Source organism: Bombus vancouverensis, chromosome 6, assembly GCF_051014615.1.
Source record: "Bombus vancouverensis nearcticus chromosome 6, iyBomVanc1_principal, whole genome shotgun sequence".
Classification (NCBI taxonomy): Eukaryota; Metazoa; Arthropoda; class Insecta; order Hymenoptera; family Apidae; genus Bombus; species Bombus vancouverensis.
In genome coordinates this window covers 15,844,897-15,860,875 of record NC_134916.1, presented here as the reverse complement: position 1 = coordinate 15,860,875, position 15,979 = coordinate 15,844,897, and the positions used below count along the sequence as shown (strand labels likewise).

General features: G+C 28.5%; 4 protein-coding genes across 8 annotated transcripts; 1 reads left to right on the top strand and 3 right to left on the bottom strand.

Moving 5' to 3' along the window:
* The first annotated feature begins 514 nt into the window (after window positions 1-514).
* LOC117157687 (ribonuclease H2 subunit C) lies at window positions 515-1,277 on the top strand. The gene is made up of 3 exons (XM_033335903.2): window positions 515-689; window positions 836-1,068; window positions 1,147-1,277. Exons 1-3 carry the CDS (start codon window positions 545-547, stop codon window positions 1,165-1,167), a joined length of 399 nt encoding a protein of 132 aa, XP_033191794.1. The 5' UTR covers window positions 515-544; the 3' UTR covers window positions 1,168-1,277.
* On the bottom strand, window positions 1,242-6,282 carry LOC117157683 (transmembrane channel-like protein 7). Of its 3 annotated transcripts, XM_076619301.1 has the most exons (5): window positions 5,713-6,273; window positions 5,235-5,464; window positions 4,889-5,130; window positions 4,610-4,794; window positions 1,242-4,291 (listed from the first exon to the last, which is right to left on the bottom strand). In XM_076619301.1, exons 2-5 carry the CDS (start codon window positions 5,410-5,412, stop codon window positions 2,896-2,898), a joined length of 2,001 nt encoding a protein of 666 aa, XP_076475416.1. In that variant the 5' UTR covers window positions 5,413-5,464; window positions 5,713-6,273; the 3' UTR covers window positions 1,242-2,895. The 3 variants fall into 3 exon arrangements, with proteins under 3 accessions (XP_076475416.1, XP_033191786.1, XP_076475415.1); XM_033335895.2 differs by having other exon boundaries at window positions 1,242-4,794; window positions 5,713-6,282; XM_076619300.1 differs by lacking the exon at window positions 5,713-6,273 and adding an exon at window positions 5,608-5,701 and having other exon boundaries at window positions 1,242-4,794.
* A 125-nt stretch (window positions 6,283-6,407) lies between these two features.
* On the bottom strand, window positions 6,408-9,716 carry LOC117157726 (protein FAM98A). Of its 3 annotated transcripts, none has more exons than XM_033335977.2 (7): window positions 9,456-9,716; window positions 9,301-9,349; window positions 8,580-8,946; window positions 8,202-8,492; window positions 7,807-8,105; window positions 7,133-7,734; window positions 6,408-6,992 (listed from the first exon to the last, which is right to left on the bottom strand). In XM_033335977.2, the coding sequence occupies exons 1-7, from the start codon at window positions 9,607-9,609 to the stop codon at window positions 6,820-6,822; spliced, it is 1,935 nt and encodes a 644-aa protein (XP_033191868.2). In that variant the 5' UTR covers window positions 9,610-9,716; the 3' UTR covers window positions 6,408-6,819. The 3 variants fall into 3 exon arrangements, with proteins under 3 accessions (XP_033191868.2, XP_076475418.1, XP_033191869.2); XM_076619303.1 differs by having other exon boundaries at window positions 9,421-9,714; XM_033335978.2 differs by having other exon boundaries at window positions 9,425-9,713.
* Window positions 9,717-10,728: 1,012 nt separating this feature from the next.
* On the bottom strand, window positions 10,729-15,168 carry lin (protein lines homolog). Its single transcript, XM_033335979.2, has 2 exons — window positions 14,431-15,168; window positions 10,729-13,761 (listed from the first exon to the last, which is right to left on the bottom strand). Exon 2 carries the CDS (start codon window positions 13,631-13,633, stop codon window positions 11,849-11,851), a length of 1,785 nt encoding a protein of 594 aa, XP_033191870.1. The 5' UTR covers window positions 13,634-13,761; window positions 14,431-15,168; the 3' UTR covers window positions 10,729-11,848.
* Between the last annotated feature and the right edge of the window lie 811 nt (window positions 15,169-15,979).

The window sequence follows — 15,979 nt, the reverse complement described above, 5'->3', positions numbered from 1 at the left end:
AGTGCGCGTCGCACCACGGTGGTAAATTTTCCTCCCTACTCCCTTTATTTCGGGAAAGGTGGGGACCATCCCCACTATACATCTTATGTTCATCATATACTGCAAATAATTTCTGTTACTTTAAGTTCTAAAATTTCTTAATTATACACAATAAAATAAATCCAAAAATACTGGAACTATTTTTATCTTATTTACATTTTGATATATGAATATTGAAATCATTACAAAAATATGCTGTAAGTAATTTTAAAGCCACTCTAAATTCAGAAATTTCTTAGTAATTTGACATAATAAGATAAATTCCAGAAGAGTAAAACTACACATAACACATTTGCATCTTGATATATAAATAATAAAATTGTTATAAAAATTTCATAGACATTTTGGCACTTCATTGTAATTGCTATTATCAATTGTCGTTGTTAATCGTACAGTTTGTAGGTATGTAAACGATATATTTTAAAAAGTCGAAATTAATAAGAGAGACATCTGTATAGATTGAATATGTTCCCGCCAAAATAGAACGCGATACTTCCGTTTAAACATGGCTATTCGTTTACATATGAATCATGATTTGTCCGAAGAAAAACAAAGTGTATTACATTTAATGCCATGCAAAATTTATGGTGATGAGTCCGCAAACGTTTCTACTTATTTTACACCTTACATTCGTGAAGTAGACGATAAAGGTAAGTTCATTAAATTTGAATTAATTATCGGTAAATATACTTGCATGTTTGTATGTATATCTTTTTCCGCAAATAATATTGCTTTAATCATATTAATATTTAATATTTACGATTAAAAAGTAAGAATTATCCTTGTTTATATATAGTTTATAATTCTTCATTTCGTGGATATCCACTTCAAGGAAAAAAGATAACGCTACCTTCTGGATACAAAGGTATTACATTTGTTGAACACAAAAAACCAGAAGTAGAACATGTTGAACGTAATTTATACTTCACGGGAGCTTTCTCTCATTTTACATACTGGAATTATGATAAATTGCCATCAAAAAATGATAGTTTAGCAGCTGTTATGGATTGGATAGATATTGCTGAAGCAGTAAGTTATTAAGTAAAAAATAAAACTTCGTTGTAGTTTGTAGAATATAATAAATATTTAATTATATTTCTTCCATAGCTACATTCTACAGAATCATAATTAAAAGTAAATCTTAACATAATTCAAAATGCATGTTATACATTCAATGGATTATACAGATTGTACTATTTTAATACAAAGATAAAAATAAATATATTTTGTATATTTTATATATGTTGTAGTTTATTAACCATATTATATCATGAGCATATATTTTTGTCATACATAACAAACAACTTATAATTCCTTATGACATATTGTAAACATAGCAAATAATTTTTGGTTTATTTAGGAAAGCTGTTTCAAAAATGTGCAGTCTTTTACAAGATAAATAGTATATTTGTAAGTCATTTTCTTATTTTTATAAATATATAAAAGTTGCAATGAGGGAAGATGAAAGCATTTACTACCTTTTTGTTAGCACAGAAAATCTTTTCTTATTACACATATATAATAGTATTGAGTGTAATATATTATAGTATTTTTAATACTGCTTATAATGACATCAGCGAAATAGACTGTTACTTATAAATTTATAATCAGTGCAATATAATCCTTTGTTAAAGTTATATTCAATGTGACGTTCATATGCAGCTGTTTGTTTATGATCATGTTTGTATAAAATTCATATAAAATGTTTTTTAAAGACTATTTAACATAAGTTGGCAGTTTTGGAATGAATATTTGTAAGAAATACATGCACAGTTTCTAATGGAGTTTTTTTTATACATGCATATATGTATATAGATAGAAAAGTTAAACTAGTTCTAGTTTCATGTACATTGGCAGTATTAAAGGCAAAAGAAGTTTCTTTTTTAAATTATAGAACAATTAATATTAAAAAATTAGACACATTCATAAATGTTTATATTAAAAGAAATCTTAAATATAGTAAATATTTAAACGCATAAAATAAATATTACAAAATTACTGCTAAAATATGATAAAATTAAAAACAAAAACAATCATCAAAAATAAGATTTATAGAAACATAAATTTTTCATATAAATTAAAGCATTTTTAGTTAATAAATACTTTGGTACGTAAGTAATAAATTACTATAAAATGTATTCTTATTATTAAGGATTTTCTGATCAGTCTACACAACCTATTTACAACTGCATCATACTTCTAATACCCAGCTAATCTAAAAATAGGTCCATCATATATCACTTCACTTCATTTTAGCAAAAGCACCCTAATACTTATTTATAAAATTAAAAAGTAAGTTTGTGTGTGATATTTTGTATTACTACAAAAAAACCAATCACATTATTTTGTCTTGTATTTTATAAAAACTCTAAAAAGGAAAGAAGTCCTTATCACTACTATTACTATACTGTGTATGCATCTTAGCCCTCCTTACTGTTACTAAAACTAGATATACATAGTAAACAATCTGTGACTTCTACTATTGCACGGTTTTTAATTTGTACCCTGATTTTTAAGTATTATTTTTGTAACTTACTTAAAATTGTTTAATTATTCAAATTCAATAACTGAATAAATTTAAGAAAAAATATTTTGTAATAAATATAATAGTTTTCCTAGATATCTTTTAGTTGAAAACCATATAGTTGGACCAAGTATTTTGAATACCATTATATAGCTCAATGTATATTTTAAAAACTGAGATGGACAGTTCTATTATCATATAAAAAGTAATTGTAAATTAGTTAAATTACTATAACTTTTGTACAGTTCACATATGATTATATAAAACACTTATTAAATCTGTGCATTTTAAAAATTATTATATAAAAATTATTTTGACTTTCATAATACTGATTATGAGAATGTACCTAACTCATTTGTTTGCTCTTGATGATACTTGTTCTGATCTTGTTGTTGTTTAATAAATGCACTCAATCTATTAAGTAAGAACTGTTTATCATGACCTTCCAGCACTAATTGATTCTTTAAAACTGTAACCATGTGTTTGTTTGCTATTGATACAGCATAATAATAATATAAAAGTAAAGTAAGAATAACAAAAGCTGGTACACCAAATCCAGCAGTACCAAGGAAGTATAAAATAGATTGAAGCCAATAAGGAAATTCTGCAAACATCACAATTAATAATGACCATACAGACTCGAAACCTCTAAATGGTCCACAAGATTTTGATGGCACTATTTCTGCAATAGAGTAACCAATTGGGACTGTAGATAAAATAAAAGAGATCAATAGAATCAACATAAAAAATGCATTCGATTTACTTGCTCTGTAAACTTTACTTGATGGGGTACTGTTTACTAAACAAGCAAATTTTTTTATATAGAACAGTACAAAAGTACCAAATATTGCAATTAATGGTAATAAAGGTGCATAAAAGAAACCAAGCCAACAGATAGTTTGCAAATAAACAACATCTAACACATGCTTAGGTAAATCAAATTCTTGTTCTCCGAAAAAACGTAACACTTTGTTTTCCGTATGTTTTGCTATTAATGACCTGGGAAAATTGACAAAAAATGTCATGAAAAATTGAAGAAAAAGATCTGTAATATAGAGTTTGAAGAACTGTTGTCCTACAAATGTTTCCCAGCACAGTGGTCGTCTATCAGCAGTACATTTATTATCCGTTACCTCCGTTACAATTAGTCTATAAAATGATGTGAGTAGAACAATGAAAGAAGAAAGTCGTAGAAATACAGTTCGTAAAAGAGTTATGCGTATAACAAATGAAGGACTATAATTTTCTAAAGAGACTAGATATCGAAATAGGAATGGTACTGCAAGATTTAAAACAACGATACATATGTACGGAAGAAATTCAAAAAATAAGTAAGCAATTTTATTCAAGGGTAAAGATTGCAAGTCGTATGTTTCATTGACTTGTGGTGAAACTTGATCGAGTGAAAATTCAAATATATGATAAATCAATACACCAGAACCACATAACACTACTAGAACTATTAAATTAATAAAGAAACGCATGAGAAACAATTTTGTTGTTTCTTCTCTCGTTCGATTTTGCCTTTCTTCTTCTAGTCTCTCAGCTTCTAAAAATGCTTTCATTTCATTGTATAATGCTTTATGCTTTACAGCTGCAGACTTTTCATTATGTATACAATAATCCCAACCACCAAAAACTAAATTACAATATTGATAAAACTGGCCTTCATTTTCGACTACCCTCTGTTTAAAACTTTTAGCAGCTGACTTAACAATAGCTATTAAACTAAAAATAAATACACCGACAGTTGCAGAAATATAGGATAATGGTAAATTAAAAAATATACCAGAAGTATCATAAGTCATATGACTATATGCACCATAAAACAATAAAGTATATTCTAATATACCAGTGCCCTGAAAAATGTCTGTTATACTACTACTTTCTTGAGTTATGTTCCAATATAACTCTGAACAACAAGATATACTACTACTATTATTAGAATTTATGCATGACTCATCTTCTGGCATATTCAATAATATTGCAGGTAACACAATAAATGAAAATATAATTATAAATAAAAGAATATTAAGATATAATAACCATTTGATGAATAAAAAGTATGCAACAACTCCCATTCCAAAATTCCCACCAATTGTTTTAAGACTATCATTCCATAATTCCATTTTCGAATATGCTTCCTTCATTCTGATACGAAATTGTTGCCAAGCTTTCCTTCGTTGCCATTTCAATTGCTCAAAACCTTGCAATCTTAATTTTGTAGCACTCTGAAATATATATATATATATATAAACAGATATATAACAGTTTTAAATTCTATTAATAATTCTATTAATTTGATTAATGTTGTCATTAACATACTTGTAACTGATTTTTTAGTTGTATTTTCTGTGCCATGCACACAGGCATAGCTTTGATTTGCATTATTTCTTCCCAAGTACGTTCTTCATTAGATAAGTTTTCAGATAAATCTGGTAACATAGACACTGCTGCATCATGAATATTTGTTGACATACGTCTTGATGTAGTTGTACCGCGAGATCTTGTACTAGTACGCCTCCTTAATGTTGTTTTAGTATCATTACGTATTCGTTTGGCAGTTGCTATATCAAATAACAAGAACAAATAACATTAACTGGTATTAATATCAAAATATTAAGCATGCAATGTTTCTTTTATGTACAAAGTCTATTATTCATAAACTTACCAACACGAGACTTTTTACTTGGTAGTAAAGTAGCTATATGAGAAGGATCTCTTTGTAATGCTTGTTGTAAATCTGCTTCAATTGCTGCGGGATAACTTTCCTGATAAAATTCAGCACCAGCCTCTTCCCAACCTTGTCCTTTGTCACAAGCACGTTTCTTTCGTTCTCCCCCTGACATTTTTTCTTTTTATGAATAGTTGTAATTTATGTATGAAATTTTCTTCAAAAACCTTACACACAAAATTGAAATAAAAATTATTCATAATAAGTAAATTTACTTAAAACACTTTGCATTCCAATTCACAATAAAAGCATCTAATATTTATCAAATTTTTATTATTTTTATATATTAATTATTAGTTAATATACATACATATAAATGATGAATCTTTATAATTTTCTGTCAAATTATAATTTAAACAAGTTCCACTAAGAAATAACGCTAACAATAAGATTTTATATGTTCGGTTATAAGTACCTAATTGATAAGAAGTACCGAAGATGAATCAGTCGATCAAGTATTTTGTAATTGTGTCATTTCTTGGGGATACATATCATCATTCTTTTGTTCTGGTCGATAACAGTACTCATAAAAAAATAACACTTTAACATGCAAAACACTGATCTTCATAAGTCATATGACACATACATAGATTGCAGGTGTAAACTATGACGTAGATTACGCGAGATTTCAACATATTAAATCAAACCAATATTAAATTTAATATTTCTGTATGGCAGAATTTCTTATTTTTCCAGGTGAATAAAGCAAAATAAGTAGAACGATTCAACCAGAAAACGCACATCGGCATTTTGTTTTGCCATATATCTAAACCCGTGTAATTTGTAGACGGCTGATAAAACACTGAACCATGAACCAAAAGCAATATAGAAGGTATCATTCTACTTCTGCAAAGTGCACTATATCAATGTTCTAATTACGACTAACAGAAAATTCTGAGTACGATTAACTTTTTAATAGATTTTTAAATGTGTGTAATAATGTTCCTGCTTTTAGTTACAGATTAATTAATTGATAAAAAAAAAAATAAAAAAATTAAGTCACTTGTTATATACTTTATATATATATATATATATATTCATATACATTCAAATATAAATTATTGATATGCAATCATAATATATATTTAGTAAGTATTTTATACAATTAAATATTTTAATCAATCAATTAATCTCCTCACATTATTACATTATACAACTTAATTTTAACACACTTGTCATTTCTTCATTGTACAAAAAAAGTGCATATTTACAAAATTCAAACACAAGTACATAGCCAAAATTAACATTCAGAACACAGTAAAGTATTCTAAAGTAGAATATAACAATTATTATAATTCCATAAGAGTAAATAATTTATCTTATAAAAATAGTATCAATGTTTCTAATTCATTTTTAGTTTAGAATTAATATTTTCAATTCACATAATATTTAAAAATATAATATAAATTAAGCAATTATATGTTATATAAAAATTCATTGATATTAATTATTATGCTCTGTGATGTAAATATCTTTTCTATTACTATTATAAGCATAAGAATAATATTTTACATAAAATATTTTAGTATTGTCGTCCTCCTCGACCTCCTCCACGATTATATCCACCACGCTGATAGTTATCTGTTCCAGAATTGGCGCCACCCTGATTCCAGCCTCCCTGAACTCTACCTCCTCTTCCTTTACCACTACCTCCTCTTTGATACTGTTGTCCGCCTTTATATTCAGATTTGTATCCTAAATAAATTGATTATTAATCAATAATTGGATTAAAATTCTTTATAAAATTTATATGAAACACTATTATAAAATTACTATATTTACTTATATATATCCTACATTTTCACTTTTATTATCTATATTTTTCAATTAATTACCTCCATCTCTGTTATCTCCGCCGTAAGTATTATTTCCACTGCCTCCATAACCACCTCCTTGTCCACCATAGCCGCCACCATGCCCTCCTCCATATGCACCTCCTTTGCCTCCTCCTCCGTAACCACCTCCTTGGCCTCCTCCTCCGTAACCGCCTCCTTGACCTCCTCCTCCGTAACTGCCTCCTTGGCCTCCTCCGTAACCACCTCCTTGACCTCCTCCTCCATAACCACCTCCTTGACCTCCTCCTCCATAACCACCTCCTTGACCTCCTCCTCCATAACCACCTCCTTGACCTCCTCCTCCATAACCACCTCCTTGACCTCCTCCTCCATAACCACCTCCTTGACCTCCTCCTCCATAACCACCTCCTTGACCTCCTCCTCCATAACCACCTCCATATCCTCCTCCTTGCTTTGCTCCATATCCTCCTCCTTGTCCACCATATGCACCACTATTAGAAGCATAATTGGAACCCTGATATCCAGTGTCTACATAACCAGTATTACTGCTGTATGAATTTCTATTATCACTGGTATAAGAATTAGAACTTTGAAAACTGCCACCTCCACGCCCACCACCTCTACCACCTCCTCGACCTCCGCTATAATATAAAAGTATATATATTCATTTTGAATGATCTTACCAAAACGTATTTTTTTTTACTTTATCTTACCCAGAAGTTAAAGGTCCAGGTACTCTATCCTTTTGCCAAGGTGGCATTTCGGGAGGTGGTGGTTCTTGTTCATATGGTCTTCCACCTCTGTCTGGTACCTCTCCTATAATAACTCTATTAATTTCACTTTGAGTATTTTTCCTAACACTTGCGTTGCTTGTTTTCTCCATTAATGCAATATCATCTCTTGCTGCTAGTAAATCAGCAAATGTAATATCTGGTTCTGCATTCAAAAGTTTCCTAGTTTCTTCATATTGTCTATTTAACTCAGCCTCTTGAGCTTTTACTTTGTCTGACCACTATATTTGGAAATAGAAATCATACGTTTTTTAAAATTATACATAAATATAAATAGCTTTTGTAACTTTATCTTAAAAATAGCTATGTATACTTACTAGAAAAGATTGTACTGTTACATCGAGCCTCTTGAGCAACATATCACGGCGCATTCTGTATTCATCGTGTAACTCTTGTTGTAAATGTTGAAGATCATTCCAATCTGCTTCTGAGAATTGATGACTAATTAATGGTTGGCCTACAAGCTCAGAAGGAGCTGTTTTTAACACTTCAGTCAATTTATTTTGCAGTCTTGTAAAAAGTTTCTCAGAAGTGATATCATTTGGTGGCCTTTCAAAATTTAAAGCTATTGACATATCTTTAAGATCTTTAGCTGTGTCACTCTCTTCCTACATAGAGTATATATACAAACTCTCATTAATAAAACTATAACATCATTTATATATTTTTGTCCTACTTTGATAATGGTAACTTACAACAACGACAGCCATGGAATTCGAACTTTTATGCTTCCTAAATTCTAATAATCTGCAAGTTTTTAATTCTGCTCCTAAAAAATCTAACAAAATGTACCTATCTTGTTCAGTTGCTAATCTTGCATTAACATTACCAGTCATTAATCTCTCATTCATACATCCTAATTCCTTAAGAAAACAGCTTAACTCTAAGAGGAAAGAACTAGAATCATCTGGAGACATTATGGCATGAATAGTTTCATCAATATCATTGAGTATTGCAATCTCATCTGCTAACCATGCTACAAGCTTTGTAAATTCTGGAGATTTTGGACCTTGTTTTACAGCCTCCTTAAATTTATTGGGGTCTGTCAGCTGACCATTGTACCTATAAAATAAAATAATTTATCAGATAACATAATTAATAAAATTTATGTTAAATATGTAATTATAAGTAACACATCATATTAGTAACTTTGTATGTTCAATTAAAGTTAAATAAATGCATGAAAATAACGAATTTCCTTTAAATATCGTATAGTTTTAGTATTAATTCATTAACTGCCATTATTTTTATTCTAAGATCATAAAAATTCGAATTAACATTAATCACGATATCCATTAAACATTTTTTGTTTTAAGTCATTAAAAATCGCTAAAACATTTATAAAATTATATAATTTCGAAAAAATATTGGCAATTAATAGATTAACGTTCAATATTATAACCTCAAATTACATACCCAAGTTTTTTCATTCTCTCCAGTAATTTAAGTTCCATTTTGGCAAAACCTTTAATTGAATAAAACAAGTAATTGTTACCGAAACATAAAATCTTCTAATGAAACCAAAATGATACATACTTACAATAAAAATATTAACAAATTAAACTCAATACCTTTCTTTGCCGTATACACTGTCAATGTGGCAGACTCTAATATGAGGTGTGTAGGAACATGTGAGGTATATACGTATATGTATGAAATCATAGATTGTAGATGTATTATAGGTAATAGTATAGATAGGATAAGATATATGTATAAGATGTACATGTATAAGATATTGTTTGTGCTTACATCTTCTGTGCGGTAAGTTCTATTTTGAATTCTCCAATTTTGTAGATTTGAATTGTCCGCAAAAATTGAAATATTACCTAACACTATCAAAGAAATGAGATATTTCCTTTGAAAACTGACTCTTTTAAATAATTTTATCTATTCATATGTCCTGAACAATGTTAAGTAACAATATGCACATAATTGTATAATATAATTCAACTGTAAAATATAATACAGCTTTCGATAAAGTCACAAAAATGTAAGGTTTATATCTTTATTGCAATGTTTCATTTTAAAACAAAATAATTATTTATTGTAATTTTTTTAAATAAAAAGAACGAATATATGTAATCTGGTATGATTTTATTTTGCAGCATTGCGGTAAGAAAATGTCCTAAAATTACAACACATGCATAGGTACGTAGAATTATGTAAAGTGCTGCCTTGCTAATTGACCGAAATTTTGTCTTGCTAATTGGCAATCTCTACTATTTATTAAAAATTCCTTCCTGAAGCGGTGCTCCGACGTTTTACATACGTATATAACGTGTTTCTTTAATTTCATTTTGTTTGAGTCCCGATATTTGAATTAGATTTAACTTTTTTCCCCGTGAATTTTATATGTTAATATACATAAGTCCTTAATTCGCAAATTCTATATCTTCATAAAATTTCTTCTGGATGTTGGAACATGTACTTTAAATTTCAAACATTACTATTAAGTAATCTGTAATTCATCCTAAATTCTGTAATATTTTTGCAAATTTGTGGATTGTACACTAGCATAAAGACATACATATACATATGTATTAGAATACATTAAACTAATATATAAGTATGTAGAGTATCCAATAATCGTGTTTGTAATTTCATAGTTACACTTAACTTTTGTTCCGATCATTACTAACATTTCAATACATGTCTATAATTTATTATTTTTTATATTTTACATTATACATATGTAAGTTGCGAATACTAGTAAAAAATCTACAAAGGGAAATGATAAATAAAATTAGATCATGATTATAAAAGTAAAAATATGTAGATTTTTAGTGTATTACATGTACCATACTTACAAAGATAATTTTAAGGTATGCATAATTAACATTACAATTAATATATACAAATACTTTAATTTGTAGAGAATTCCAAAACAACAATGGCAAATATTGTTCTTAACTTTAACTTATAGGAACAATCATTGCCATTTGTATCTAATAATTTATTAATACTGGCATAACTTTAAATGTCAATAACTGCATTTACATTGCCAGTAACTTTACATTTGTATATTTGTAATATTTTACAACATTATTATTTATACATTGTTAATAAATCATGACAATATGACAATGTCTTTCATTTTAATAAACATTATTTAATTTTACACTTGTATTTAAGTACGTGGATATAACAGTGGTGTCCTAGAATTCTGTTACAGATTTATTACTGTTAAACAAACAAATGTTATAGATTTTGATTTAATACAGTTAAATATTTTATTATGCCTCTGGCACAAAATTTCAAAGTCAATTTTATAATCTAATGTGTTGATATAATTTATTTATATCCTTCTTTCAAAAGATTTTTATATTATGTATTTTTCAAATGCATTTTATAAAAATCTTTATACTACAATCTAATATACTCTTTTGTGAGTTTAGTTTTGTAATGTACAAAAAAGTATATCTTTATACATATTTAGTAGTGCACATCAGAGGATTCAACTTACATAATTCTATTTGACTGGCAAATTGTACATTTAACCTTTATATATAGATATAAATATTATTCTAGTAGTATACATTTAAATTTATTTCCAATGGTGCTTTGGCAAATATGTTTTCATAGCACCATAAAAGTGCAATTTCATTGTGAAGCATATAATTTTAGCTAATCTTTGTACTACTTTTATCCATTTATACTTCAACCATGAAATGCAAAAAATAATTCTTGTGTAAAACTTCAACAATAGTTCTGAATGAATAAAATTTTGCTAAATATAATAAATAGAAATGTTTTTTTCTGTATCTTTCAATATTATTCTAAATATTTAATACTACAAAAGACAGTAGTATAAGTCAGTCATTTATAAAAATGAAGTCAATAAGATTATACAATTTTGTATTACTTTTTGACTGATAAAATAAGCCAGATGACGAAGCTTTCATTCTTACAATTTGTACATCTAGTGAATTAAAATTTTGAATCTCATCATGCAATCAAATAATAATTAGTTGTCTATATTTCCTTCATAGAAGGATTCACACTTTTCTAGCAAACGTAGAACTGGATTTATGTTATAAGGAAACAAATCTTTTGATACTAATCTGTCAATTGCTAAACGAAGTCTTATCAATATTGTCATGGTATCATCTAATTCTCTTCCACAGCAAGAGACAAATTCTGTCCAATTTCTTTTAACATATTTCAAAAATCTCAATAAGTATAATAAGAAACAGGTCTCATTACTGACAAGTAAATCTAATAAAACATCTGGATCATGTGATACAGCATGTATAAATTGTATGAAAGTTAAAGTTGGACTAAGCATATGACCAAGATCATTTTGTGGAGGTCCTCTATAAAATAAACCAACAGCTACATCTAAACAACATACCATGCCTTCAATTAAAAAATCATCTTGATCATGGAACATTTGTACAACCCACTGTGATAAAGGCATTTCAGGATGAAATGGCATTAATGTCTTAACACACTGATCAAGTTGTCTTAGAACTTCTCTAATGCTCCTCTCAATAACTGCCATATCAGCATCAAGATCTTCTGCTTCAGAACCCAAGGAAGAGTCACTAGAATCGCTACGTGTCTCTTTAACTGTCACAGCAACACTTTTTAAAACTAAAAGCACTATTTTTTGCAGAAGAGGACGATCACCTTCACCAGATCCTCCTCCAAATCTTCCAGAACCATGTCGATACGGTAGAGCATCCAATAATCTCCAATCTTTTACAGCTCTTACAATCAAATGTGCAAGAGAACAAGGCTCATCTGGCAATACATCTTGTAAGGCCAAAGTACTTCCATAACACAATACTTCATTAAATAACCCAAGGAGATGTCTCCAAATCACACCAGGAACATTGGCATTTAAAAGTACAACCAGGTTGTCTAATTGAGAATAAAAAAGTTTGGTATCAATAACAGATAAGTTGGCTTTAACAGAAATGATGGATTCCCACAAATCAAGAAATGTAATAACAGCTGATTCATGTTGTGGCGTATATGAACTTAAAATAGCATCAAATTTTGATACTAGTATAGTCCATTTGGATTCTAATGCTTTGACACACATTGCTTTTACTGGTGTACTATCAAAACTTTCTGTATCAGCAATTGATATTGTATTACAATGAGATGGTGGCACTATACTGTCTGTATCTTCAAGAGGATGAATACTGCAGTCCTTGTGTTCCACAACTCTTTTTACAACATCCAAAGTAAATAGCATTTGGCTTGGAGAATGAGTATTTACTAAAGATTGTGTTAATCTTTCCAACCATGCTGTGTCAATATTTTCTTTTGTTATAATAAAAAATGATGCAAGAACTCTGCTAGCAGCAAATGATATAAATTTATTTGTTGTACATGATAGGTCAATTATTTGATCTATAATGCCATGCTCGTTTCGCGCCAGCGCATCACAAACATCTACTACTCTCCTGCACATAATACCTCTAACATTTTGTTTAATGGCTAAATCAAATAATAGTTGTAAAGTACTTATAAATTCTAAGGTTTGATCAGGTTCCCATTCTGATAATAATGAAGATCTAAAAGTGCCATCTGCAGCTTCTACTGTTGCACTAGTGAATGGTTTACGTAAACTGCTTTCTGGTATATTACATAAGCATTGTGTCAACAGACTATTCTGCAATTGCTCAATATCTGATAATGTATCTTTTTCAACTTCATCATTTTCAATGCGTTGTTTCTTCTTTGCTGGCTCCTCCATTATGTTGTTAGGAGGATAATAATAACAGTGCCAAAGCACCATTAGCAGCACTATTCTTGCTGCTTTCTTCTTTTAGCTTATAATACTCTGTCATCAGGTTCATGAAATGTAGTCAACATCAGCTTATTGTGTGTACAAAAGTCGTAAACACATTAGCAGATACAATATACCTGTATTGACAAAAGAAAACACATTAATTTAAATCCTTTGGAAATTGACTACTTTTTATGATATAAAATATTCTTGACTATATCAGATATTTAAATATTACAAATACTATTTTATTTTATTTTTCTTAAAAAGAAGACTATTTTAGGGCACAAAAGATTTTAACCAATATCTATGTTATTTGATAGTATTCAATGAATAGAATCCAAAAACATCAATTTTGAACTTAAGAAACTTTTCAAATCAAATCAGTATGTTTTAACCCAAGCCTAACCTAACCTAATCAAAATCCAATCCAAAACTTTAAATTTAAACACAGCCTCACTTATTTAAAAATTCAACTTTGTGATTTACTGTTTTGTAAATATATTCTACGGCACAGAATCCAATATATCTCTTGAAACAAAAGTAACTTTCAAATTCCAAATTTCTTAAATACAAAACTGGTCTTTTTAAACATTGTCATATATTATCAGGAAATATAAGAATCAGTCAAAAATTTTTGGTGACCTAAAATGAAGTTTGATCAGAAGAAATGTCATAAATATAATCTGTCATAAAACAGAATTTTCATTATTCAATGATGGTTAAAATATTATTTATAAGAGAATTTTTAATGAATCAATGCAATAATATCAATCAGAAAAATAAAGAATAATATTAAAACTTACAGAGAGAACTGACTTCAATTTTCATTAAATTTCTGAAATGTTTGTAAATTCCAATACTTTTATAGGTGTACGTAAATAAGTATGTGTGTATATGTTTACGCATTCATTCATACGATGATATATGTGTATATTCTTTTTACATGCCGTGATCAATCAATTACTTAATATGCGAGGCATCTTTGCTAATAAACTTGAAATTATATCTGTTGCCAGACACATTCATAAGATGTTAACCGTGAAGACTTTAACACAGGTTGCACATGTAATATATATAAACCGACGCTTGGTGATACGTTAATATGCACACAGAAATATTCTCTACCGATACCTTGACAGACAGTTAAAATATATCAAGAGAATATTTGACAGTATTCTTTTCGAGTTATACCGTATTTCACTATTTTAATAGTGTAAATATATTATTGTTTGTGCTCGAAGAATTTCTTTTGACTAGGAAGTGACAGAGCACTCAGACAACTTTGCTCTGTTGCCACGTATACGTGCTACCGAGTAAAAATAAGAAATACGGATTTATATTGTTTAGCCGTAAATCTGCTCCAATTAAACAGTTCATATCTCACGTCGAGTGGTAAAATGTTAACCCGATAATGCATAAGACACGAATTCTTCGTGTTTATTACGTATTTTTCGGATGGCATCATGCAGAGCTGCGTAACACAGTAGCTCCTCCTCGCACATTCCACAATGTACTAAGTACGAATTATTGTAATTACTTTAACAATAGCCTCCAGACTGTTACTAAACCTTATCAAATATTCATTAAATGCCTATTTTTTCATTTTTCTTAATAAAAGTAATCAAAATCAAAAAGTCGTATAATAAATACACGAGATGATCGGCAACTCTGCATCGATGGCAGCGCTTAAAAATTTATACATATTCTTATTTGTTAAACAGTTTCTAGTTTAATAATTTGCCTAATGTGAAATTATAAGTAAGACGACGTATTTCGATAGTTGTACCGATAGGGAAGATTGTATAATGTTTAATACAAGCCGAGAAGATTAAAAAAAATAAATTATTCAACATTCTTTATTCTATTACGTACTATATGGCCAAATTTATCATTTGCTTAATTTGATAATTACATTTATAGTAATAAAAATATGATTTTTTTTTCTTATAGATTAATATATAAAGTATTATTAGAAAATTTACTAAACATTAAAAACTAGTATTGAGTTGGAATAAATAATGAATTGAAATAATGGATTGTGATTTGTGTTCAACAAATTTTGAAATTAAATTTGAAAAAATGATTAATTATAAACAATATAAGTTTTATATTTTACAGATTTCAATTTTACTTTAAAAGTATAAAAGTATATACATTTTTTTTCGTTTATTTCGGACCAATTAGCTTATACAGTATTATTTTAATTTGTACATAGGAAAAATGGAATTTTTATTCTCAATCTTAATCTTCTCAATCTTATTTCTGGAATATGACAAGCATGTTTAAGAAAAGAAGAAAATTATATACTCTGATCAATTGACAAATGATCGCTGTGTGAACTCGCTTTGTCAT

Coding starts and splice junctions, on each gene's coding strand:
- LOC117157687 (XM_033335903.2), top strand. CDS start 545: ATGGCTATTCGTTTACATATGAATCATGATTTGTCCGAAGAAAAACAA. Junction 690..835: donor TCGTGAAGTAGACGATAAAG/GTAAGTTCATTA, acceptor GTTTATATATAG/TTTATAATTCTTCATTTCGT. Junction 1,069..1,146: donor GGATAGATATTGCTGAAGCA/GTAAGTTATTAA, acceptor TTTCTTCCATAG/CTACATTCTACAGAATCATA.
- LOC117157683 (XM_033335895.2), bottom strand. CDS start 5,412: ATGTCAGGGGGAGAACGAAAGAAACGTGCTTGTGACAAAGGACAAGGT. Junction 5,131..5,234: donor AAGTAAAAAGTCTCGTGTTG/GTAAGTTTATGA, acceptor TATTTGATATAG/CAACTGCCAAACGAATACGT. Junction 4,795..4,888: donor AACTAAAAAATCAGTTACAA/GTATGTTAATGA, acceptor TATATATTTCAG/AGTGCTACAAAATTAAGATT.
- LOC117157726 (XM_033335977.2), bottom strand. CDS start 9,609: ATGTACATCTTATACATATATCTTATCCTATCTATACTATTACCTATA. Junction 8,106..8,201: donor TAACAGTACAATCTTTTCTA/GTAAGTATACAT, acceptor TTCCAAATATAG/TGGTCAGACAAAGTAAAAGC. Junction 6,993..7,132: donor CGGAGATAACAGAGATGGAG/GTAATTAATTGA, acceptor CAATTTATTTAG/GATACAAATCTGAATATAAA.
- lin (XM_033335979.2), bottom strand. CDS start 13,633: ATGGTGCTTTGGCACTGTTATTATTATCCTCCTAACAACATAATGGAG.